Below are 24,662 nucleotides of genomic sequence, written 5' to 3' on the forward strand. Positions count from 1 at the left end.
GATCATATAATTATATAAAAGCTCACAAAGAACTAGTGAGATTTGTATTTCCCTGTGTGTAAATACTATCCTGGGGGGGCTTCCATGGTGGCGCCGTGGTTAAGAATGCCTGCCAATGCCGGGGATACGGGTTCGATCCCTGGTCCGGGAAGATCCCACATGCCGCGGAACAACTAAGTCCATGCGCCACAACTACTGAGCCTGTGCTCTAGAGCCCGTGAGGCACAACTACTGAAGATCACGCGCCTCGAGCCTGTGCTCCGCAACAAGAGAAGCCACTGCAATGAGAAGCCCGTGCACCGCAATGAAGAGTAGCCCCCGCTCACCGCAACTAGAGAAAGCTCACGCACAGCAGCAAAGACCCAACACAGCCAAAAATAAATAAATTGAAAAAAAACTACCCTGCATATATATATGCGTGTGTGTTTGTGTGTATGTATATATATATATATATACACACACACACACTCTTTAGTCCTTCAGTGGATATTCTATTTTTTTGGGGGGGAAGTCAGCTTTATTAAGGTATAATTTACATATAATAAAATTCACAAATTTTAAGCATAAAATTTGATGAATTTTGACCACTTTAACAAACTCTTATGACCCACCACCATGATATAAAACATTTCCATTTTATTATTTATAGCTGTAATTAGTGCTGTGCTCTCTATGGTGGCCTGGGAAATATTTAGATGGATAAGTAATATAAAAACCAATGATAACACATAACTTCAGTTTGTCTCACAGAACATAGACGAGATCTAAAGGGCTTATGTTGAGACTGGGAAGGATTTCACTGGATAGATTTTAGAGCTGGCGTCCCAGATTTATAGGTTGAGAAAGAACAGCTTAAAACATGAGCTTTCGGCATGCACGCTAGTTATCATTGCGCATGTGAAGGGAAAACACATTCCTTTTCACCTTGTTAAAGATATTATATTTGGGACTTCCCTGGTGGTGCAGTGGTTGGGAGTCCGCCTGCCAATGCAGGGGACAAGGGTTCGAGCCCTGGTCTGGGAGGATCCCACATTCCACGGAGCGACTGAGCTCATGTGCCACGACTACTGACGCCCGCGCGCCTGGAGCCCGTGCTCCACAACAAAGAGAAGCCACTGCAACGAGAGGCCTCCGCACCGCAGCAAAGAGTAGCCCCGACTCGCCACAAATAGAGGAAGCCCATGCACAACAACGAAGACCCAACTCAGCCAAAAATAAATAAATAAATTTATTAAAAAGAAACAAAGATATTATATTCACGCAGTTGCATCTCACCATACTATTTCTCCAGAAGTAATATTGAAATTAATATCGAAAAGCCCATAAATTTTGACCAAGCGAGATGGTATATATAATTTTTATTTTGCATACTGCAAACAACAGGATCCTGCAATGCCAAGTAGCCAAATTTAGAGGTTTACATTTGAATGAAATTTGCCAGTCTGCAACTTCCTGTAGCTAACACAGCAGCCTCACAGCTGCCCCAAAATCCCCTCCATGAAAATGAGTTAATTTGAACCAACAGGTCACCATGGTAGTAAAGTGATAAGATTAGGAGTTCAGTACATTTATTGTCATTTTTATGACCCTATAATATTTTTAGATGCCAACCTAGTTGAAGGACTATTTTGAAATGTACTAAGGAAAAGAGCTCCAAGTAGCATAAGCTTTTTCACACTGCTGCATATTTTAAAAATTCTGATTACATAGTTTGAAAGTGTCTCTTTAAAATTAAATATATTGCTATTAATGCTTAAATAAAAATCATAGCCACTTGTGAATAGCTGTGATCCTTCTTCAAGGAATTCACAGTATATTTAGTTTTTCGTTGTCATCATATCTATGGCTGGGAGAGAGGTGGAACTGGTGAAATACTGAACATTTTAAAACCATCTTTTAATATCTGTTTTGAGACCCACCATAAGTCATATGATTTTCCTCCAACTTTGAAATGAATGTAAAGTTAATGCCAGATATGATGCTGTTAGCTTTTAAATGGACACCTGTGTTAGGATGGAATACTTCTTCCTCCAGAAGAAAATGGGCATAGAGAATTAGATGCCTTAGTTAATGTGACAGTATGTAGTAGAACTGGGGCATTCTGATTGGTGTGAAATTTTATACAGTGACTAAACTATACCATACCTGTTCTAATAAATCTTACTAGTTTTGCAAAGTTTGAAAGAGGTTTTGATTTACGGACCCATTATCTGAGTTACTGATACATAGTAATTTAATCATAAATAAGAAAAAACACTTCATAATGAATAGGAACTAGAGTTTTAAGCATCTACCATGTGCCAGATGCTTTATATGATGTTATCTTATTATAAAGTAGATATTATCGTCTCCAGTTTACAAAAGAGGAAACCAAGCATCAGAGCAGTTAAGTAATGTGTCCCAAATTATCTATTTAATAAATTACAGAACTAGGATTTAAACCCAAACTCTCTGACTCTCAAATTTATTCTCCTTTAACCAGTAGGTTCTGTGTACTAGCCCTTCCACCAAACCAAAGATATTTACCGGGCACCTCTGATAAGCTAGGCACAATGCTGAATATTTCAGGTGTTAGAAAAAATGCAACAAGGGCTTAGATTAGTATCTACTTAGGGACACAAGCCATTTGTGGTGGATTAAATACGGCCAGAATTACTTTGCAGCTCTTCCCATTGACAAATTAGTCTATCTCTATACCCCTTGAATCTGGGATGGTTTTGTGACTAATAGAATGTGGCAGAAGTGATGTTGTGTGAGTTTCAGAGTCTAAACTTCAAGAGGATTTGCTGCTTTCACCTTTGCTTGCTTGAAATTCTGCCTTACAATTTCCTCTTAAAAAGTCATTCTAGGACTTCCCTTGTGGCACAGTGGTTAAGAATCCGCCTGCCAATGCAGGGGACTCGGGTTCGATCCCTGGTCAGGGAAGATCCCACATGCTGTGGAGCAACTAAGCCCATGTGCCACAACTACTGAGCCTGCGCTCTAGAGCCCGCAAGACACAACTACTGAAGCCCATGTGCTCTAGGGTCCATGTCCCGCAACTACTGAGCCCGTGTGCTGCAACTACTGAAACCCGTGTGCCTAGAGCCCGTGCTCCACAACAAGAGAAGCCACTGCAATAAGCCCGCACATCGCAAGGAAGAGTAACCCCCGCTCGCTGCAACCAGAGAAAGCCTGAGCGCAGCAACGAAGACCCAAAACAGCCAAAAAATAAATTTAAAAACAATTTAAAAAACCCCCAATGTATTAAGAAAAAAAAAAAGTCAGTCTAGCTTCCTGGAGGATGAGTGAGTGTGTGGAAGCAAATCCAGGCACTCTGCTGACAGCTAGCACCAACTGCCAGACATGGAAGGAGCCATCCTGGACTTTCTGAAAAGGCTGGACCTCCAGTTGAATGCAACTGCATGAGTGCACAGAAGTACACAGCCAACCCACAGTATTGTGAGAAATAATAAATCATTATTATAAATGACTAAGGTTCAGTGGGCTCTTATGCAGCAGTAAGTACCTGATAGAGACATACCCAGGAAAAAGTAGCTCATGGTACAGAACAGTACGTACCTAGTGTCCAGGTGCATGGTCTATGCTGTACATACTCTGGAAGTGAGAAAAGGGGCAAATCAATGTGCTAAGGATTTGAATTTGGCACTGAAAGATGAGAGGATGCAGAGGAGAAAGGAAGCTCCCAAGGAATTTTATGAACCAAGCACAGATATGGAAAAACATGGCTCTTCTTCAAGGAATAACAAGCAAGTTGGTCTGCCCAGAGCAGAAGTTTCACTTAATTGATTAAATAAAAATATGTTGTGAGGACTTCTCTGGCGGTCCAGTGGTTAAGACTTCGCCTTCCAATGCAGGGGGTGCAAGTTTGATCCCTGGTTGGGGAGCTGAGATCCCACATGCATCGGGGCAAAAAACCAAAACATAAAACAGAAGCAGTATTGTAACAAATTCAATTCAAATTAAAAATGGTTCACATCAAAAAATCTTAAAAAAACATATTGTATGCCTACTATGTATCAGGATTGTGGTAATTCCCAGAAATACAAAGAGGAATAAGGCATGGATTCTAAGGCAGCTCACAGTTTCAAAAGGAAGAGAGTTGCAGAAATATATATGTAATTGGTGCAGTAATAAAAACAAGGGTTGGGAGAACTAGCATTTTATGAATACCTACTTCATGCCAGACTCTGTATCAGGCACTTTACATATGTGTTTCATCACTTTTCGTAACAACTAACATTTGTGTGCTTTATATGCTCTGCAGTATGCTAAAGATTCACACGCATTATGTCATTAGAGCCTTGTCATTAACCAATGAAATGGACTGTAGTAGGTTATTATCTCTAGATTACAGATTGGAAACTAATAGACAGTATAAGGACTTGTCAAGGTCACAAAGCTAGTGAGTGGCATAGGCTGGATTCTACTAGATCTACTCTAACCATGATTTAGTGCAGGTAGGGGGAGGAGGTTGGGGTTAGGATGAGGGTAGGGGTGGAGGCGAGTTGCTATCTTGAGGGATGACTGAACGTATCGTATTGTAGGTGATAGATGAATCCCTTTTTGAAGGATGAAAAGAAATCAGTAAGCAGATAGGATAAGGGGCATTGTTGTTGGGGAGGAAAGCAAAGGCTCAAATGTGTGGACAGCATGTCAGAGAGAAGGAAATGTGTGCAGGAAGTGTGCAGACAGGGAAACTGGGGAGAAGCTGGAGGAGGGGGCAGGAGCCAGGTTATAGAAAGCTTTTTTGAGCCAGGCTGAGGAGCTTGGACTTTGTCCAGTAGCAGGCAGTGGTCCTTTAGGTGGCTTTTAGCAGTGTAGATGTGCTGAAAGTGGCATTCTAGGAAATTTAATCTGGGGCTGAAAATGATAGGTCAGAAATTGTTGGTCGGGTGAATATATGGGCCATTGCAGCTGAACAGATCCAGTGATACAGGTCTGAGGAGCTCTCAGTAGGGTGGGGTTTCAGGATGCCAGCAGGGGACATTTATATCCACCTCTATTTGGCTTTCTGTTAGAGCCTGGCGAGAGCTGATACTCTCCCTGTGGGTGCTAAGGGCTGCTGGCCACCTGTCCCAGTTGTACCAATTCCCAGGGTTCTTTCTCTCTTTTCTTCTTTATCCCCATCCTCCCCACTGATACCCGTGTGTAAAGAGGGGCCTGGCATGTCTCCCTCATACTGCCCTGTTTACAGAGGAAAAAACTCTACATCCTTAAGTGATTTAATAGGGCATTGTGTAGGTCCAATCCTAAAGCCTATAAGAATTTGTGAGGAAGGAATATTGAAACATATATCCTTAAAAACATTTACCTTGCATCTTTAAAGCCTAGATTATAGGGGATTTATCTCACAAAGAAAGAGTTGTATTTGTGCACCTTGTTTGCAATATCACCACTTCATGTGACAGCAGGGACTATGTAATTGACATAGACGGAGACATGAAAGGCTGAAGTGCTTTGCTTAGTGCCTTCAAATGTATAGAAGTAAAATGAAGACTAAAAGAGGTCTGTTTAAATTCTCTCTTGGGGGACAGGAATTCACCATGAGAACATTATTTTATGCATTTTTGTAATAGTACATGTAAATATCTAAGATTTTATGTTCATTAACTTGGTGCAACAGCTTAATTTCTTTCTAATAAAATGTCATAGAGAAATTCTGGAAGACAGCACATAAAACTCAGCATGATGACCCTGGGAAGTAGAACGAGGGGATTGGTAGACAGGGAAGGTCAGTAGACTTCTATTTTTTATTTTATATTATTTTATTATGTTTGAAATTTTATCATGTGTTACTTTTGTAATTGAAACAACCAGTTAATAAAAATTTAAAAATAGAATTTAAGTCATTTCTTTATTGTAAATCTCAAATAAAAAAAAAAAACTGTGGTTCCAAGTGTCTTGCATTTCTGGTATATGAACTATTTTATGCCCTTTGGAAAGTAACACTGTTTACAGAATTCCAGATTTCTGACAGTTTCTTGAAATTTTACTGGTAAAACTCTCCTGCTTGGCACAAAATTATGCCCAGGCTGCCTTTTGTGGGAAAGTGATTTCTGTTGCTTGAGTTACAAAATGAAACACTTTTTTAAAATTTAACCCCTGGGTCTTGGTGTGCCTTTGGAATGCTATTTGTATTTATGTAGCTAAGTTAGAACAACAGGAGCTACTGGGATGCACATTAATAAATGGTCCTGTACACTTTGGCCAGAGCAGAATCTGCAGAACTTCAACTCTGCCAGATGGGCCCGCCATGGCTGTTTCACTGCAAAATCTGATTATTTTTGCAAGCTGTGTGAAAGGATTCACCACCAGGAAATGTTTTAGATTTCATGATATAAAGAAAAAACCCCTACAGAATCAATAAGACAGTTGAAAAAATAAGGTGTTTGCAGAAGGTTTGCCTTTATTATTATTATTATTTTTTTAAAATTTCTGCAATTGTGAAGGAGCAGGTGGTTGGGTGGGGAACATGGACAGCTCTGGAAATGCGGTTCAGTTCTCCAAACAGGCAGGACCGTGGGCTAATTAAAGTCAGACAATGGGCCATTTTGAAAGCTTTAGATAAAACATTCATTCAAATGAATGCCAGGGATATAATATGTACTTATGTATTAAAACATTGGCATTTGGAGTTTACAAGGCATTGCCAGCTCAGAAAATGCTTTTTTTCTTTTTAAATTCTTTCTGGGCTCAGGAAGGGGGTTAGTTGGCAACGTTAGCAAGCAATATGCAAGGCACTGCGTTATGAGAGTGAGTGAAAGGTTTGGGGGGACACTCCCAGGGTAGACACTGATTCCATTTATCAATAACTGTGCATACATTACAGATGAATGGATCCTTCTGCTGGCAATTCAGAAAAAAGTAGCAAGGGCAAGCGAGATGTACTCATTAAGGAAAAATTATAGTCTTCCTAAGAATTTGATAAACACAAAGAGCATGCGTACTTCTAAAATATAAAAAAATATATATATATAAGAAAACTAAAACATTAACAAAGCAGAAAGATACACTTTGGGCCATCTGATGACCATTTGCTGTGCCCAGGCAAGCACGAAATTCTTACTAAAGCCAGAACACATTGTAGGAAGGGCTCTTTTATGAAAGTGGAAGAGATGAAAAATAACTTTTATGGTAAACTTTTAGAAATAATAGAAGAGCATGAGGATTTCTTGTAATAGCAGTAGTACAGATAATTTGCACTCCTGTGCCTTCAGAGCTTGCGGATGCCTCTGACGATGGAGTCAACAGAAAATACAGGTGCTCTGCTTTTACACTTGGCAAGTACAGTGAGGGTTGCAACGGCTGTGATTTCTTCTTTGAACTTATATATGGCCAACTGCCTAAATTTAAAGCATGGATAAGCAGTGTGTGGGCTTATTTACGTTCTGCCTCTTTCTTTCTTTGAGGCTTTAAATTGTTATTTAGCACCACCATTAGAATATCAAAGAGAAGTAGCACAGTATAAAATTGTCCAAGTTTTAGGAGGCTTTGGGGGTTATATCTTGATTAAAATTAGATTTTGATGTTAGTAAAGGCTTCCATCTGTCTTTAGCATGGAATTCTAAAAACTGCCCAGGAAATGAGACTATTGGTGGTCCTTCTTTCTCCATCTTTTTCCGTTTGTTCATAAGAGGGTAAGAGCAGAAGGAAATTGCCCTCCCCTTTCCTTAGTGGTTATTATATTTATTAAGAGTATGCATATGATTCTTTAGTGTGTGTAACTGTGAGAGAGTGCTGGACACCACGTAGGCTGCGAGAGTACCTAAGAGGTGTATCAGCAGAGTCAACTAAGCTGGTAAGCTCTGCATTTCCCTGGGCTCGGGGATCTTTTCCAGCCTTCAGAAGGGAGCTGAGATGGTCTCCTCCTCCTCGAGTGGGAGAAGTGACATATTACATCCTGTCCCAGGAGCAAGCCATGTGATACCAGCCTCTCAGGTCAACTCGGCAACTTTCAGAAAAGAAATCACACCTCAGCAACAGGCAGAGCAGGGCTATAAGATTCATGCAAGGAGAAGAGGTCAGAGTATAATGGGTTGGCAGAGGCAGGCCCTAGAGAGCTCAAGCAGAGCAGCAGAGAGGTTTCTGCGAGGTCGGTGTGGTGTGCTTGGACTCTGGCTCCGGAAATGGTTTCCTCTTTTACAGGGAGTGCTAGATGCCATCCAAAGCTCAGCAGAACAGGGGTTCCCGAGTGGTGGGGAATGGCAGAGAGAAACTACACTCTGGAAGCAGGTTCTGGGACAGAGCTAGAGATAGGTTCTAGAAGGAAATTGAGAATTTCTGTGTCCAGTTTCTTCTAAGATGTCCGGGTATCAGAGGAGAGGAAGGTCCTGGCTCTGGTTTGGGCTTGGTGTGGCATCATCTGAGCAGTCTACGGAATTGCTGCAGAGACGGACAGGGATGAGGACATATGGTTGAGAGGGAACGAAAGCATGATGGGGCCAACAGAATGTATGGAGTGTGAAGGGTGAGCTCAGCACTGAGCAGAGAACCCGAAGCAAAGTGGTTATTCCTAAGATAGCCCTCCCTTGGGCCAGAGATGTAAACTTAAGAAGGCAATACTACTTTGGGTAAAATAAAGACCTGGGTCCAAATCTAAGCTCCACTGATTCCTTCATGATTCTTAGTTTTGTCATCTGAAAAATAGATATGAGTGTCACCCTCTTAGGGCTATTGTGCTCCTTGTTGATAACTGAAATTTACTTTCAAATGGATAAATGAAAATATTTGTAAAGTTTCTATTTCAGAGCCTAGCAGTAAATGATAGCTATTATCATTAAGAATTCTTATTTACCCCAGAGAAAATTGAGGTGATGGAAGGGAACTCAGGCTCAGAAGTCACCGCAACTGTCCTACCCATGCCAATCTTTGACCAGATATCAGTGTAGAATATTTGCACTCCACATAATTGTTCTTGTGCTTTATGTGATTTTTCTGTTGCCTATTTCCCTTGTAAACTCAATTTGCAAACTCTTGTCAAACGAGAGGAAATATGATTTATCTTTTTCAGAATAAATAAGGGATACAGCTCAGCTTTGGGTAGACCCCTCAGGTCGGGGGTAGAGTCAAACATGTTTTGGGGTCGGGAAAATCTAGCAAAGCAGAAAGATAAGCAGCTGTACCCAGTGGGAATAAGGGAGACACATCAGAAACACAGTGAGTACTGGTCCCCTCCCACCCATACCATTCATAGAATTATATGATCCTTTGTAATTGAGGAAATGTAGGATTAAAAAAGTAACTTGTTAGGTCAGTAAATTGAGAGCAAATCCTGATCAAAATGTTAAGATTTTTATTTCCTTCTTCCTGCCGTTTGAAGTTGGTGTTTTCATAAAACAGTCATCCATGATAGGTAAGTATAATACTTGGTTTGTTATCCAAGACTGGTTACATATTTGGAGATTTAGAACTGCAGGATGGGAGCAGTTGAATCTATCTTAAGGAAATGCGCCAAGTTGGAGCTTCAACTCTAGCCAGCTCAACCCGCAGAATGGAGGAGGGTGGTATTGCTGAGTCAGAATAAAAACAAAGTTGCTAACTGTCGCTTCCACTATTTTGTTGTTTCATTGGCTCATAGTGAATCAATTTTTCGAACCTACAAAAGTTACCCAGTGGCCTTTCTCCGGGTCGATTTATTTATACTCTATTAGAATTTGTAGTAATGGATTCAAAGTATCTAATTCCCAAGGCTGCTGTTCGGAGCTCACCACCAACTGTGGTTGTCTGCCTTTGCACAGCACACTTGCACGATAAGTAACATTTATCAAATGCTACCACACTCCAGGTACTAGCAAAACCATATAAGCTGCCATTTGCTGAGCACTTACAATGTGCCATGTACCAGCCATATCAGGGGCTTTTTATACCTTATCTAATTTAATTTTCATGACACATCTGTGGTGGGTATCACTCTCTCCATTTACATAGGATGAAACAGAAGTCCAGAGAACTTCTATCACCTTGACACAATAGAGTCAGATCCTCACTCTGTCAGACTCCAAAACACAAGCTCTTAACCGTTCTACCCTACTGCTGTTTCTCCTGGGCTGGAGGCTCCAAAAGGAAAAAAATGGGAATAGCAAGAAATTAGCCAGTTGGGGGAGAGATTTAATAAAACAAGCAATTATCGTGCAGCGTAATAAGTATTTTATCAGATAAATATGCCGGAGGCTCTGGGCATGGATGGGAGTGTCTGGGAGACCTCAGCAGGCAAGACTAAAACTAACTTTTGAGAGGTCATGTCCCAGGCCAGGCCTCCTGACTTCCTCTTCACTTCTCCACCCTATGCACCAAGTGGGTCTACCCACTGCACATCACAGACAGAGTCTCTCCTCTCCCTCTGGACCGTCACCCAGGCCTCGTGTTCTGTTTGGACTCTACCCCTCCTCACTGCTCATCTGAGTTACCATCTTCCTTCCAAACTTAGCTCAAGGCTTACCCTCCTCCAAGAAGTCTTCTTCCATCTACCCTGTCCACGCCCGCTCTCCCCCTTTTCAACCTGCATCTTGTTCACTGATGGTCACTATTATGCGTTTGGCACTTGGAAACCAAAGCCATTTTTAAATTTTTAATCACTTATTTCATGTATAATTCTTTTTTTTTTTTTTACATCTTTACTGGAGTATAATTGCTTTACAATGGTGTGTTAGTTTCTGCTTTATAACAAAGTAAATCAGTTATACGTATACATATGTTCCCATATCTCTTCACTCTTGCGTATCCCTCCCTCCCACCCTCCCTATCCCACCCCTCTAGGTGGTCACAAGTCACTGAGCTGATCTCCCTGTGCTATGCAGCTGCTTCCCACTAGCTATCTATTTTACATTTGGTAGTGTATATATGTCCATGCCACTCTATCGCTTTGTCACAGCGTACCCTTCCCCCTCCCCATATCCTCAAGTCCATTCTCTAGTAGGTCTGTGTCTTTATTCCTCTCTTACCCCTATGTTCTTCATGACATTTTCTTTTCTTAAATTCCATATATATGTGTTAGCATACGGTATTTGTCTTTCTCTTTCTGACTTACTTCACTCTGTATGACAGACTCTAGGTCCATCCACCTCATTACAAATAGCTCAATTTCATTTCTTTTTATGGCTGAGTAATATTCCATTGTATATATGTGCCACATCTTCTTTATCCATTCATCCGATGATGGACACTTAGGTTGTTTCCATCTCCAGGCTATTGTAAATAGAGCTGCAATGAACATTTTGGTACATGACTCTTTTTGAATTATGGTTTTCTCAGGGTATATGCCCAGTAGTGGGATTGCTGGATCATATGGTAGTTCTATTTGTAGTTTTTTAAGGAACCTCCATACTGTTCTCCATAGTGGCTGTACCAATTCACATTCCCACCAGCAGTGCAAGAGTGTTCCCTTTTCTCCACACCCTCTCCAGCATTTATTGTTTCTAGATTTTTTGATGATGGCCATTCTGACTGGTGTGAGATGATATCCCATTGTAGTTTTGATTTGCATTTCTCTAATGATTAATGATGTTGAGCATTCTTTCATGTGTTTGTTGGCAGTCTGTATATCTTCTTTGGAGAAATGTCTATTTAGGTCTTCTGCCTATTTTTGGATTGGATTGTTTGTTTTATTGTTATTGAGCTGCATGAGCTGCTTATAAATTTTGAAGATTAATCCTTTGTCAGTTGCTTCATTTGCAAATATTTTCTCCCATTCTGAGGGTTGTCTTTTGGTCTTGTTTATGGTTTCCTTTGCTGTGCAAAAGCTTTGAAGTTTCATTAGGTCCCATTTGTTAATTTTTGTTTTTATTTCCATTTCTCTAGGAGGTGGGTCAAAATGGATCTTGCTGTGATTTATGTCATAGAGTGTTCTGCCTATGTTTTCCTCTAAGAGTTTGATAGTTTCTGGCCTTACATTTAGGTCTTTAATCCTCATGTATAATTCTTTCTCCCACAGCTGGACTGTACATTTCTTCAGCTCAGTGAATTTCTTACATCACTTGAGTTCTAATGTTCCTTCACTGCAGTATTTAATAGCACTAGTATTGATTGAACACATACCGTGTGCAAAGCTCTTGACATATCAAACCTAACCTTGCAAGGGACGTATTATTATCTTCCTCTGACACCAAGATTAAAGTACCTTTACAGTTATCATACAGTTGACAAATGGCAGAGCTGGGTAGTACATTCAGGTCATCTTGATCCAGAGCCCATACTCTTCATCATGCTACGCTGCCTGTGCCTTAGATGAGAAAATTCTGGGAACCTAAGTGCTGAAGATTCCCAGATGACAGAGTGATCTGAAACTTCAGCTCAAGGATGCTGCAGCTTGAATATGAGCTAGCTCTCAGAGACTCAGATCCACTTCAAATCATAAACAGTGAGATGTGAACATTTGAAATATGAATAATAAAGAAGATAAGGGGATGGGAGAAACTTTTTAAAGTTTGAGTATTAAAATTGAATACTGAAATCAGAGGAATCAAACTCTACTTTTATCGACAAGGATGCTGAGGCCCAGAGAGGAGAAAGGAATTGCCAGAGACCACTGACAACCAGAAGGGGGGGGGGTTCAAACAGACTGGGGAGGCAGCAATTTCCCTTTTGGTGCAGAAGAGAAGTCTCAGATGTGTTTTCCGAAGTTTCAGGGAAATCAAAGAAACTTTGAGATGCTGTAATATACAGTTTCCAATTGTCTACTTTCATTTTTTAATACTTCACGAGAACTCCAAATGCAAATCACAGATATGGACATCATGTTTACCCTCGGTGATAACTGAAATGCACATGTGATTGGTGCCACAAAACAGCAGCTGGATATGGAACAAAACAAATCTCTAACTAGCAGTCCTGATGGAAAGACAGACAGTTGTTACAGATGGAGCTGGACAATGTGCATCTGTTCTACAGTTAGAGTTCACTGACCTCTCAAGGAAGATCAAACACTTTCATATAATTTATGCCATAAATGCACTATATGGCTTCCATTCACCTTCAGTTCTTCCAGTTTTTTTTCATCAGTATGTACTATTGTCACGCTTCTTTCTGTGCTTGCAATGTTTTACTTCCAAAAATAATTGGGAAAGATTAACCAAGACACCTAGCTGACAGTATGACTTTAAGGTTAGTATAAAAAGAATCATGCCAAGTGGAAATAGTTAGATTTTGGTCTGTGTATGTATATTATGTACAATTCAAGATTGATATGATGCAAATATATTTCCCACTTGGGATATTGCTCCTCAACATTTCCCTCAGTTCGGATCTTCTAAGAACAACCAGAAATCGTCACTTGTTTTTCCTCATATTTATGTAGGATATTAACTTAAAATCACTTTCATATCTATTTCCTTATTGTTCCTCACTCTAGCATTTTGATGAATGAGCAGAGCAGAATAGCTATGAGGGTGTCCATAAACCAGTAAAATGGATTAAATATCAGACCCTGATTGCTAAGCCTATTCTTAATTCCCCCTATATTGCACTGAACTCCCCCATTCCACTACTCAATTTTAACTCCAAATTTGGGTTACTGAGCTCCATTTCCTACTTAGCAAGTTTAGAATTTTTTCCCTCATGCAGCTGTTTTATAGTCAATGATTTTAAATGAATCTTTATGATAGCTTGGGAAAAATTTGATTAGAAAGTTCAATAGCCTGCAAATTGTTCATTGAATTTCAAAACAAAATGAAAAATTGTGGCCATTAGGCTTACTGCCTCTTCTTCTTTTTAATTTTAGTATAGATAACTGAGAGCTCACCGAATTTTGTGATATTATTTAAAATTTTCAATGATCGGTTTTTATGGAATGTCATTGAAATAGTGTAATTGAAAACAATGCAACATAAACTTACATCAAAAGTCTAAATACATATCTTTTGGTACCAGATGTTGGTGAGTGGCTCATATTTTTAATGATCTGGTCGATAGTATAGTAAAGAATAACCCAGAAAAATTTGAAAAAAAAAGAGGAAACGATTATTTAAAAAGATATCCATGATAATAGCTGTGGAACCACAGGATTATGGTTAAAATGCACACAGTGGTTTTAAGTTCAGTATTTGGTGAAAGTTTCTTTTTTTTTTTTTTTTTTGCAGTATGTGGGCCTCTCACTGTTGTGGCCTCTCCCATTGCAGAGCACAGGCTCCGGATGCGCAGGCCCAGCGGCCATGGCTCACAGGCCCAGCCGCTCTGTGGCATGTGGGATCTTCCCAGACCGGGGTACGAACCCATGTCCCCTACATCGGCAGGTGGACTCTCAACCACTGTGCCACCAGGGAAGCCCTGAAAGTTTCTTTTGATGCAAGGGATTTTTTTCCCCTTTGATTCCTACTGCAAAAATGTGAAAAACACTTCATGGTATAGAAACAGATGTTCATGAGAGAAATTGTGGTAAAGATGAGTCAACATAACCCATGTAAACTTATTCAAGTGCTGTCATAAAGAACAGAGCAGCAATTTGGGCATCAGATAGACACTTCCTAGAGAGTACTTACCTGGGGGATGTAGTTTTCATAATATCTGTGTACTAGCTTCCTAGGACTGCTGGAAAAAACTACCACCACCTGGGTGGCTTAAAAAGACCAAAATTTATTCTTTCTCTCTCTAGGGACCTCGAGGGGAGAGTCCACTCTGCCTCTTCCAGCTTTGGTGGCTGCCTACCTGCCTGCCTTCCTTGGTATGTGATATCTGCCTCCCTGGTCACGTGGCCTCTTCCTCTTTTGCGTGTCTCTCAAAACTCCCTCTTATAAATGTGGCACATATATACAATGGTATATTACTCAGCCATAAAAAAGAATTTAAATTGAGTTATTTGTAGTGAGGTGGATGGACCTAGAGTCTGTCATACAGAGTTAAGTGAGTCAGAAAGAGAAAAACAAATACTGTATGCTAACACATACATACACTACCAAATGTATAATAGATAGCCAGTGGGAAGCAGTCGCATAGCACAGGGAGATCAGCTCTGTGCTTTGTGACCACCTAGAGGGGTGGGATAGGGAGGGTGGGAGGGAGATGCAAGAGGGAGGGGATATGGGGATATATGTATACATATAGCTGATTCACTTTGTTATAAAGCAGAAACTAACATACCATTGTAAAGCAATTATACTCCAATAAGGATGTTAAAAAAAACCCACAAAAACAAAAAAACCCACAATTCTTCCACATTAAAAAAAACAAGAGTACATGGGATTGCATTTAGGGATCACCTCTTCCAGGGTAAGTGGAAGATCCACCCAAGATCCTTAACTTAATCACATATTTTGCCATTTAAGTCAACATTCACATGTTTCAGGGATTTGATGTAGGATCTTTGGGGGTCCAGTTTTTGGCTTAGGATAATATCTATGGTAAAACAGTGTGGTAGGGCCTCCAATCTCCTCAAGTTATCCTTTGACTGGTTATTACCCATGTTATCAGTAGCAAATTTTGAACACATCTAAGGATGGCTTTCCTATCTAAACTTACCTAAGATATCAGACTCATTGTCACCTAGTGAACTGGTATGAAAAAGGGTAAGGAGTGTCAGTATTCCTCATGCCATTCGAGCCCTGTAAGTGCTGCCAGTAATGTGATTCTACATGATACCTGCTCATTGAGTTGTGTTTGACACAGGGACAGAAAAAGTTCTTGAGAGTCAGTGATTAATTAATATGATGTCTTTCTTGGGATTTTCTAGAATAGTGGTTGAGCTGAAAGAAGTAGACAGTAAAATCAATTCATGGAGATACCTAAAGTCCAAATAGCCATGTAATGGGACTATAGGCATTTAATTACCCAAATTTAAAAGGTCTTTGAAATGAGGACGAGAGTAAGATACCAGCAGTGAGACACTGAGTAATATGTGAGAACAGGAAGTTAGGGCTGAGTTCATACTGCCCGTGTACCTGATGCCTGAGAAGAACAACCATAGTTAGAGCTGGTTTGCACCTTTCCAGTCCTTTCTATATGATGATATTTTCTTATGCCTTCATTTCCTTTGTTTGCATGTGCTGTGTTCTGAATGTTTGTGTCCTCCCCAAATTGATATTGAAATCCTAAGGCCCCATGTGATTGTATTAGGAGGTGGGGCCTTTGGGAGGCAATTGGGTCATGAGGGTGGAACCCTCGTGAATGGGATTAATGCCTTTATAAAAGGGCCCTAGAGAGCTCTCTATGCCCTCCCATCATGTGAGGATACAATGAGAATTCTGCAACCCAGAAAAGGGCCTTCACGAGAACCTTACCGTGTTGGCAACCTGAACTTGGTCACCAAGCCTCCAGAACTGTGAGAAATAAATGTATGCTGTTTATAAACTCCCCTGTCTGGGGTATTTTGTGATGACAGCCCAAACAGATGAAGACAGTATGAATCAGAAATGATTCTACTCCAGTCCACATTGATCTTTCCCTTTAAAAGGCATATGGAATTGGCAGTCAGAAGACCTGCCACTTGATAACTGCAACTTGCAAACAATCCCTTCCCTTCTTTTGTTCTCAACTTTTTCATCTGTAAGATGGAGAACGATGTCAACATCAATCTCATAGGAGTAGTGTGTCTATTGAATGAGATAACACACAGGAAGTGCACTTTAAACTGTGCTTATGCAAATAGTATTCCAATCTTCATAACACATGGCTATGCTGCCTGGTCCTTTGTCTTCAGCATTCAGTGTAGTGCTTGGTTATATGGTCTTTTATTTTTTAAATGTATAAGTGTTTTCCTTTCCGCCATTGTTGTTTAATGGCACAGACCATGTATCACATGTTTCCTGTACCCACTTTTGTATAACATTTGCAGTGTCACTGGGCCAGTAGCAATAGCTCAGCAACTTCTAATCTGGGTAGAGATAAGAACCTTGGTTATGTGTGGGGTTTTGACAGTTGCACTTTGCTGTGTGGTAAATTTCTTATATTATGATGTGCAAAGAAATCACCCAAGGAGCTCGTTAAGAATGACCGTTCCCTGGCCCCAGACCAATAACTCTATGTTAATAGACATGGAAGAGGGACCAGGAATTTGCATTTTAAAATTAAATTAAATAATATGACCTATTGTTAATTATGTTTATAGTGTTATATCTTTTAAAAAGTAAAAGCATCAAAAAATAGAGAAAACACACTCTTCGATAGTCGCAGAGCTTAAGTAAGAAATCATGTTAGGTAAATTTTTAATAAAAAATATATTTCCATCCACCATTTGGATAGGTGCCTCTTTGTCTTGTTATGTAATTCCATCTGGCACAGTGCCCTATTACTGTATGTGTGTATGGATGACGCTGCCGAGGAGGGAATTATAGCCTCACGCGGGGCAGATAGACTATCTGTTCCTTGACTATGAAGTTATCCTCATTGTGTCTCTTATCTTCCCAATTGACAGTAAGCCTGGAACTTTTGCAAGTTTCACAATTCTAGCCATAGTAGTGGCCAAGCAATCCATGTTACATCCATGCCGCTATGGTTCACTTAGAGTAGGCTGAATTCTCTGTCTCTTTCTTTTTTCCTCTCTTTCTCTCAAGAGACTAGATTTGTATGGATGTTTTTAACTCACATTCCAGATGATTCTGAAGGAGCATGAGGAGGAACATGGCACTAGGAACAGACAAGGAGCCAATTATTCAGATTTCTCTTTATCAACTAAGCTCCATTTGAACTAGAAGAGAGGAGGTGGTTTAAAAGAAAGGAAAGCCAAAAAATGTGCAAATAAAGGATGTTCTTGGATGGGAGGAAATTGAATCTGGAGTTGGTTCATTTGAAACAAGTCCCAGAAGTTTGACTTTGGAGCAGTGTTGAATATGGTGCTGACGTTCTGGGCAGAACACACTGGAAGAAGCAGTTCCCACTGTGTACCAGCCCCTGTGCTCAGTGCTGTATGTGGTTGCCTCCTTTATTCCTGGTCATCTGCTCTCGTGTCCTGCCCCCAGCAATGCAGGTGAGTAATTATATACACAACTCGATAACCAACTGCTATTTCCATTCAAGAATCATTATTGGAGATTTGGGTGTAACTACTTAAACATTTTAGGTATAGAGCAGAGCTATTTATAAAGACAAGGATGTCAGATAGAGATTTTAGACTTAAGACAACTCCTACTAAGATGTTTAAATCTGATTTTGCATGTTATATGGAAGACGTTTAGAAGTTGTCTCTATCAGATTTAGAATAACACGTATATGAAGGTCAGCATTATTCCCACCAACTGAGCCTTTGGTAGTTCATGACTGGCAGAAATGAAAGTCAGGACTCATCATCACTTCATATCCACTAGCTGAAGTAGCCAGCCAATAAGTTCACAGAGCTCTTGGAATCCTTGCTTATAAATTTGTGTGTGTGCCAGTTAAAGGGGGGTTTTGCTGTGGAGAATACCAGACTCAAGAGGTGAGAGATTGGTGAGAAGATAAAGGGAGAGGGGAGATAATTAACCTTAATAGGACTTAAACACCCAAAGACTTCAGAATGTATTCAACTGAGACTTACATTAAATCTTGAGTTACTTGTATGCTTGGATCGTTTTTCTGCCAGTAGATCTTTGACTGTGTGCTTCACTCTCACGCCTTGATACACTCGTTTGCTGTAGTCTCCTGGGACTTAAGCAAATGGAATAGTAACAATCAAATGTGGATACTATAAGTAGGTTAACCTGTCCAGGGTTAATATTGTGATGCTATTTTCTCATTAGAATGATAGACTTGAATTTGAAGTGGCTTCAACACAGGTCATTTAGTCCTATCTCCTGATCCTTGACAGAAACTGATCCAAGCTAAGTGAAAGAAACACTATTCCATCTTTTACGTATTAGCCACTGACTTGGGAAAATCACAATTTCTCAGCCCTGTTTCCTTCATCTGTAAAATGGGTATAATAATCTCTCTGAAACTGACTGCAGAGTTACATAAGATATGCATATGAAAATGTTGTGAAAAGTACCAAATTAAATACAAAATTCCTGTACAAAATGAAGGAGAGAAAAAAACTAGATTCCAAGACAATTTATTATTCAATTCAAATAAAGCCACATGCAAACTGATTTCAGCAAAACAAAGTTATTTGACTGATCCTTTGGGTCTTATTTTGACAGGATTTGGCCTATATATCTTTTAATTAAAGAGGCTTAAGTATCTCTTTCAAATCAGCCTCAAATTTAAAGCTAAATGATCTTAATGTTTGTTCCAAAGGAATCTAAGTGCTGCTCTTAGAATTGTGTGTGATGCCTCATTTTTTGGGAAAAGCCTGAGGCTACATTTATTCATCGATAATTTATTATTCTTTATGTGTCAGGCATTGTGTCAGAGCTGGTAATACAAAAGAACATGCCATCTAGTGGGAGGAGAGAAATACTTAAAAATAATTATAATGCAAATATGCAAAGTACAACAAAAAGTATGCCTGAATAGAATACTCAGAAAAACACAGAACATGTCAATTTCTCTTGAGGGTGGGGAAGGAGTTAGGGAAGGCAATGTGATAGCGGAGGTAAGCGGTGTGTATGATGGTAAATGAGTAAGAACATTCCAGGTATAGAGGGCAGCATGGGCAAAGTCCTGGAGGTAAGAACAGAAGGAGGGAGAAACTGAGCCTGGGGAAAGGAAATGATCAGGGCGCAGTCATGAAGTTTCTTGTAGGCGAAGGAGTTTGGATTTCATCCTGTGTGCAGTGAGCCATTGGAGGCTTCCAAGCATGGTAGTAGTGTGGTTAGATTTGCATTTTAGACAGACATTTCTAGCAGCTGTATGAGGGTGGATTTAGATTTAAGAATCACAAAGCCACAGTCAGGAGGATTCTAGGATAATTCAGGCAAGAGATAGTGGGGTCTGAGTTGTGGTTGATAGGAGGGCAAGGAGAGGACAGATCTGGAAATTATTTAGACGTAGGAGGGAAAGGAGAGGGAAGATTCAAGGCTGATTCTCAGGCTTCCACCATGGGATTGGTCTGGGTATATAAGTTTCAGAGACATCATAATGTTGATAGTAAGGAAATCAGGAAAGAGAATGAACTCTCTTGGAATGTTTGAAAGGTAGAGTCATAACAATGGCATTCAGGGAAAACGTATGCATCTGGCATATTGGGATAAATAGACCAGGCTACCCTCAACGGCTGAGATCAATATCCTTGGAACTCCTACAATACTGATTCCTGACACACTGGTTGGGAAGCTCTGGACTAGATGGTTAAAGATGGAAGCCTGGGGAACATCCACATTTGAAGGGTTGTCTGAGGAGAAGGAGAGAACCCTAATGAAGAAGAAATGGTTGGAGAAGAACCAGAATAAAACAGGAGAATGAGGTAGAATTCAAGGGAAGGGATTTCAAGAAAGAAGGAAAAAGAGTGAGATACCGCAGAATTGTTCAGGAAGATAAGGACAGCAAAACATCCATTGCTTTCAATTCAGTTGTTGGTGTTGTCTTAGCAAGAGTAATTTTGGAAGCATTACCTAGAAGCCAGGTGATAACGTCAAGGGCAGAGGTGGAGAAAGGGAGGGAGACTATTTCTTCTTGAAGTTTGAATGAGGAAGGGAAGCAAGAGATTGAATGATCATTGGAGACAATTACAGGGACAAGGAGAGCTTTGCTTATGTTTTTACATCTATTTAATGAATTCGTGGATAGGAGATATTTGAGGATATTTGAACAGGAAGAGGGAGGGACTGAAGATTTAAGGAAGAGGGAGAAAATGATGAAAGGAGATCTTGAAGAGCTAGAGAGAAATTGGGGTCAAGGACACAAGTTGGCTCTCAAACTTTTGAGCCCAGAATAAAGAAGGGCAGGGGAGGGGTGGTGGCCCGGTCGTATGGTCAGTGACTAAGACATCTCTAGTGCTCGTTCCAGCAGCCTGGAGTAGGAGAGTGACACAGGCACTAAAGGTCAGAACAAGGCAGGAGTCAAGGCCAGACAGAAAAGTCCAAGTGAGAATACACACCAGTGATCCTCAGAGTGTGAATCTTGGGCCAGGAACAATAGCATCGGCTAGGAATGTGTTAAAAATGCAGATTTTCAGGTGCTGCTCCAGATGTACTGAATCAGAAACTTTAGGGGTGGGCCCAGCAATTGTGTTTTAACAAGCCGTTTAGGTGATTCTGATGTTCTCTGAAGTTTGAGAACCAAAGATATACATAAGAGTAGGAACTTTATAAGGCTCCTGTGGAAGTGGGGGACAACTCTAACCTAGGCATTCCTAGCTGGCTGATTGATGGTGGGTGTGGACCTAGGTCTGAGAGGAGATTGGGGTGGACGTTGAAGAGGTCCAGTTGCCCAGTCCCAAAGGTTGATCCTTTGTGTGTTTGCAGACAGTCTTGGTTTCACTTTTCCGAAGGGCTTTTTAGTTGGTGGTTTCAATCTGAATTATCCATTTATGCTTTATGTGTATGCCAAAAAGCCTAGAGGAAATATACCTATTCTAAATAAATTTAACAAATAAGCACATGGTGACTAATGGATAAAGTTCATGAGATGGCAAATAAGCAGATCAAAACTTCTGAAGTTTTGCCATAAAACAATCAGTCTTATGTACCAGTTGGCACCGACTCTAGTGCAAAATGTGGGGCTATATGCCACAGGGGATGCAAAACAAGTTTAGAACATATAACAGATGTCCTTAAAGACATCTTCTTTTAGTGAGAGAAATAAGACATGCACATGTGAAGGATTAAGGGAGGGGGAAGAGTATACTTTGTTGATGAAAATTTTGTGGGAAGGGATGGGATTTAGTCTGGATTCAGATAGATGTGGATAGGTTAGCAGGAGGGAGAAAGGCCTTGTAGACATTAGGCATGACATGAGCAAAAGCAGAGGTCGGAAAGAGCAAGGCATGTGTAGGAAGGGAAAGGAAGGAGGGTAATTGGAGTTAATGGATTTAAATGCCATCAATATATAGATGAAGTTCAGATGGATATCCCTAGACCAGACCTGTCCTGGACTTTAGACGTGGATGTCCATCTTCACTTTGATGTCTAGTAGACATTTCAAACTCCACATTTCCAAATCTGAACTCTGTCCTTCCCTCTATATTTGCTTTTCTGAAACCTTCCTATTAGTCGTTGGCAACTCCATCCTTCTGTTTGCCCAGTCCCAAAGCTATAAAGTCATTCTTAGTTCCTCTCTTTTCTCTCATACTTCACAACCCATCCTTTAGGAGTTCCTGATGGTGCCACCTATAAAACAGAACCAGAATCTGCTGACTTTTCTCCACCTCCACTGCTGATATCCAGGTAAAATCGACTGCCATCTCTCATGTAGATACTGCAGTAGCCTTCCAACTGATCTCTTTGCTTCCACTATTCCCCCATCCCCAGTGTATCTCAACACAGCAGCCAAAGTGATTCTTTCAAAAAGAAAGTCCAATTGCCTCACTCCTCTTCTCAAAACTATACAATGGCTCCCCATTTAACTCAGGGTAAAAGCCAAGGTCCTTACAATGGTCCTACATAACCTTGTTCCACGACCGACACCTCTGATCTCATCTCATAACACTCTGTTGTACTCCAGCCAGTTTCTGAAATGCATCAACCACACCACTTCTACCTTAGGACTTTGCATTGGCTGTCCACTCTATCTGGAATATTCTTCCTCCAGTTATCCACATGACTAAATGCCCTTGTCTCCTTCAAAATTTGGCTTAAAAGTCATTTTCTCAATGAGAACATATTTAAAATTATACCTTCCCATAAAACATCTCTATTCCCCTTTACCCTATTTTACTTTTTATTTCTGCATAGTACTTGTCTGTTATAATGTCCTATATAATTTCCTTATTTATTGAGTTTATTGTTTATTGTCTGTTTCTTCCTTGCTAGAATGTAAGTTCCATGAGGGTAGGAATCTTTGCTTGTTTTTACTCACTGAAACATCTTAAGTGCCAATGCCTAGAACAGTGTCTGGCACTTAGTAGGCCTTCAGTAAATATTTGCTGAAAGTATCCTTTTTTTTTTTAGTTGAGAATAATGGAAATGTTGAAGGTGTTGAAAACCAGGTGGTAAAAATTTATACTTTATGTTGTAGGTGATGGAAACCACTAATCTTTTTGACCAGGGCTATATTATGACTTTATCGTATTTAGGAAGATTTGGAATTTTTTTGGAAGATTAATCTGAGGGCCCATCTTAGGATGGGTTGAGGATGAGGAAGAAGAGAGGATGGAAAATGATAAAACAGTGAGAAGCTAACCAGAAACATTGGAAATGACAAGGGAAGGGCAGATTTAAGGAATCTTAATGGTCTCTTTCAAAAGAACACAAGCACACACACATGCACACACACAATAAAAAAGACTACCATGATTAAGAAGAGAAATCAAGGAGGCAGGGAAGAGGGTTGGTTTTGATGTGGAAAGAAGAGTTCAGTTTTGAATATGCTGACTTTGAGGTTGTGGTGGCTTAATCAAGTGAAATCATCCTATAGATAGACGAGAACTTTGACCAGCATTAGAACTGTACATCTAAGAAACATCTATAAAACTATGATAACTAGAGCTATGGAAATAAAGTTCTCCAAGGAAGACTTTGTAGCAGAAAGGAGTAGAAGCCCTGGGAAAAGGCTATAGTTCTGATGCCCAGGGAAAGTAAGGGGCCAGGGAAGGTCAGGGCAGAAGTGGGGAGGAGGGGGCAGAGATGTAGGTATGTGACACAGCAGAGTGGTAGCAACAAGGAAATGAAGGAAAGACGGAGTGTAGAGAAAGAGGAATAATGATGGAGGGGGAAAGGCCTTGTAGACATTAGGCATGGAGAAAGAGGTGATGTCAAGTATCTGGCACCTAGTAGGTGCTCAGTAAATACTTGTGGGGTAAAGAAAGTGCCTTAGAGAATTTGAGGAAAATGAAGACATAGAAATATCATAGGGTTTGGAAAACTGGAGATCTTTAGAATGTGGGAGAGAGCAGTTTCATAAGAGGTGGGGAAGAAACCCTTTCTCTGGGGCTTCAGCATGGGTGGTAAGAAAACAGGGACAATGGAGATAAACCAGGCTCTGGAGTAGATACAAAACAGCAAATGCATTTTACACAGCATATAAGGTGGATTAAAATACATTTTAACTAAGAGATGGAACCTAGTAAAAACTCTTTAAACTATTACCTGGATTATTCTTCCTATTTTTGGGAATTCTGAAAGTTCCTTAACCTACCCTATCCTCCTTTTTTAAAGAGGAGTGATATTTAGAGTTCAAAAATGTTGCTAGTATTCCTACTTCCAAATGTATTTCCCCTTGTGCACTGTGTCTATTTAAAGAATCCACACCTGCATAAATGAGGAGATGCTTAAGAGGTTTTATTCAAATACCCTAGATACAAACTTGCATTCAGATCAGTTGCTGAGAAAACAAAGACATGTGTTTCTGGAGAGAAAGCGCAAGCAAATTTATTAATAAGAATCATTTATCCTTTCGAATTTGGGGAAAAAATTCATGCTGTCGTATCGTGACTGTGTACACGCAGCAAATTGTCTCAGTCATGCCCTCTCCATATTCCTGTTCACTTTGAAGAAGGATTTGGTCCACAGTAGATTTAATGATGCTGTTGCTTTAATGTTGTTTCTGAAAATTACATCTTTTCTCCATCAAATCAAACTCATACATTCTGAAATTGGCTATTTAAAATTTAGGCGATTCCTCAACTGTTTTTAGTTATGAAATATCAAATATATTTATGACATTTGAAGCACCTTATTTTACTACTTTTGATGACAGTTTCTGTAATACATTTTCTTGCTTTT

At 40.1% G+C, this 24,662-nt stretch overlaps 1 protein-coding gene across 1 annotated transcript in view; it reads right to left on the reverse strand.

The window, feature by feature from the left end:
* Window positions 1-24,662, reverse strand: part of CUNH11orf53 (chromosome unknown C11orf53 homolog) — a 64,842-nt gene that overhangs the window by 10,720 nt on the left and 29,460 nt on the right. The window contains exon 3 of the mRNA XM_029208049.1: window positions 18,440-18,549. Coding sequence (XP_029063882.1) covers window positions 18,440-18,549 — 110 coding nt within the window. The remainder of the gene's footprint in view (window positions 1-18,439; window positions 18,550-24,662) is intronic.

The sequence above is a fragment of the Monodon monoceros genome, unplaced genomic scaffold (genome assembly GCF_005190385.1).
Source record: "Monodon monoceros isolate NGI ecotype Baffin Bay Population unplaced genomic scaffold, NGI_Narwhal_1 Super_Scaffold_7, whole genome shotgun sequence".
Classification (NCBI taxonomy): Eukaryota; Metazoa; Chordata; class Mammalia; order Artiodactyla; family Monodontidae; genus Monodon; species Monodon monoceros.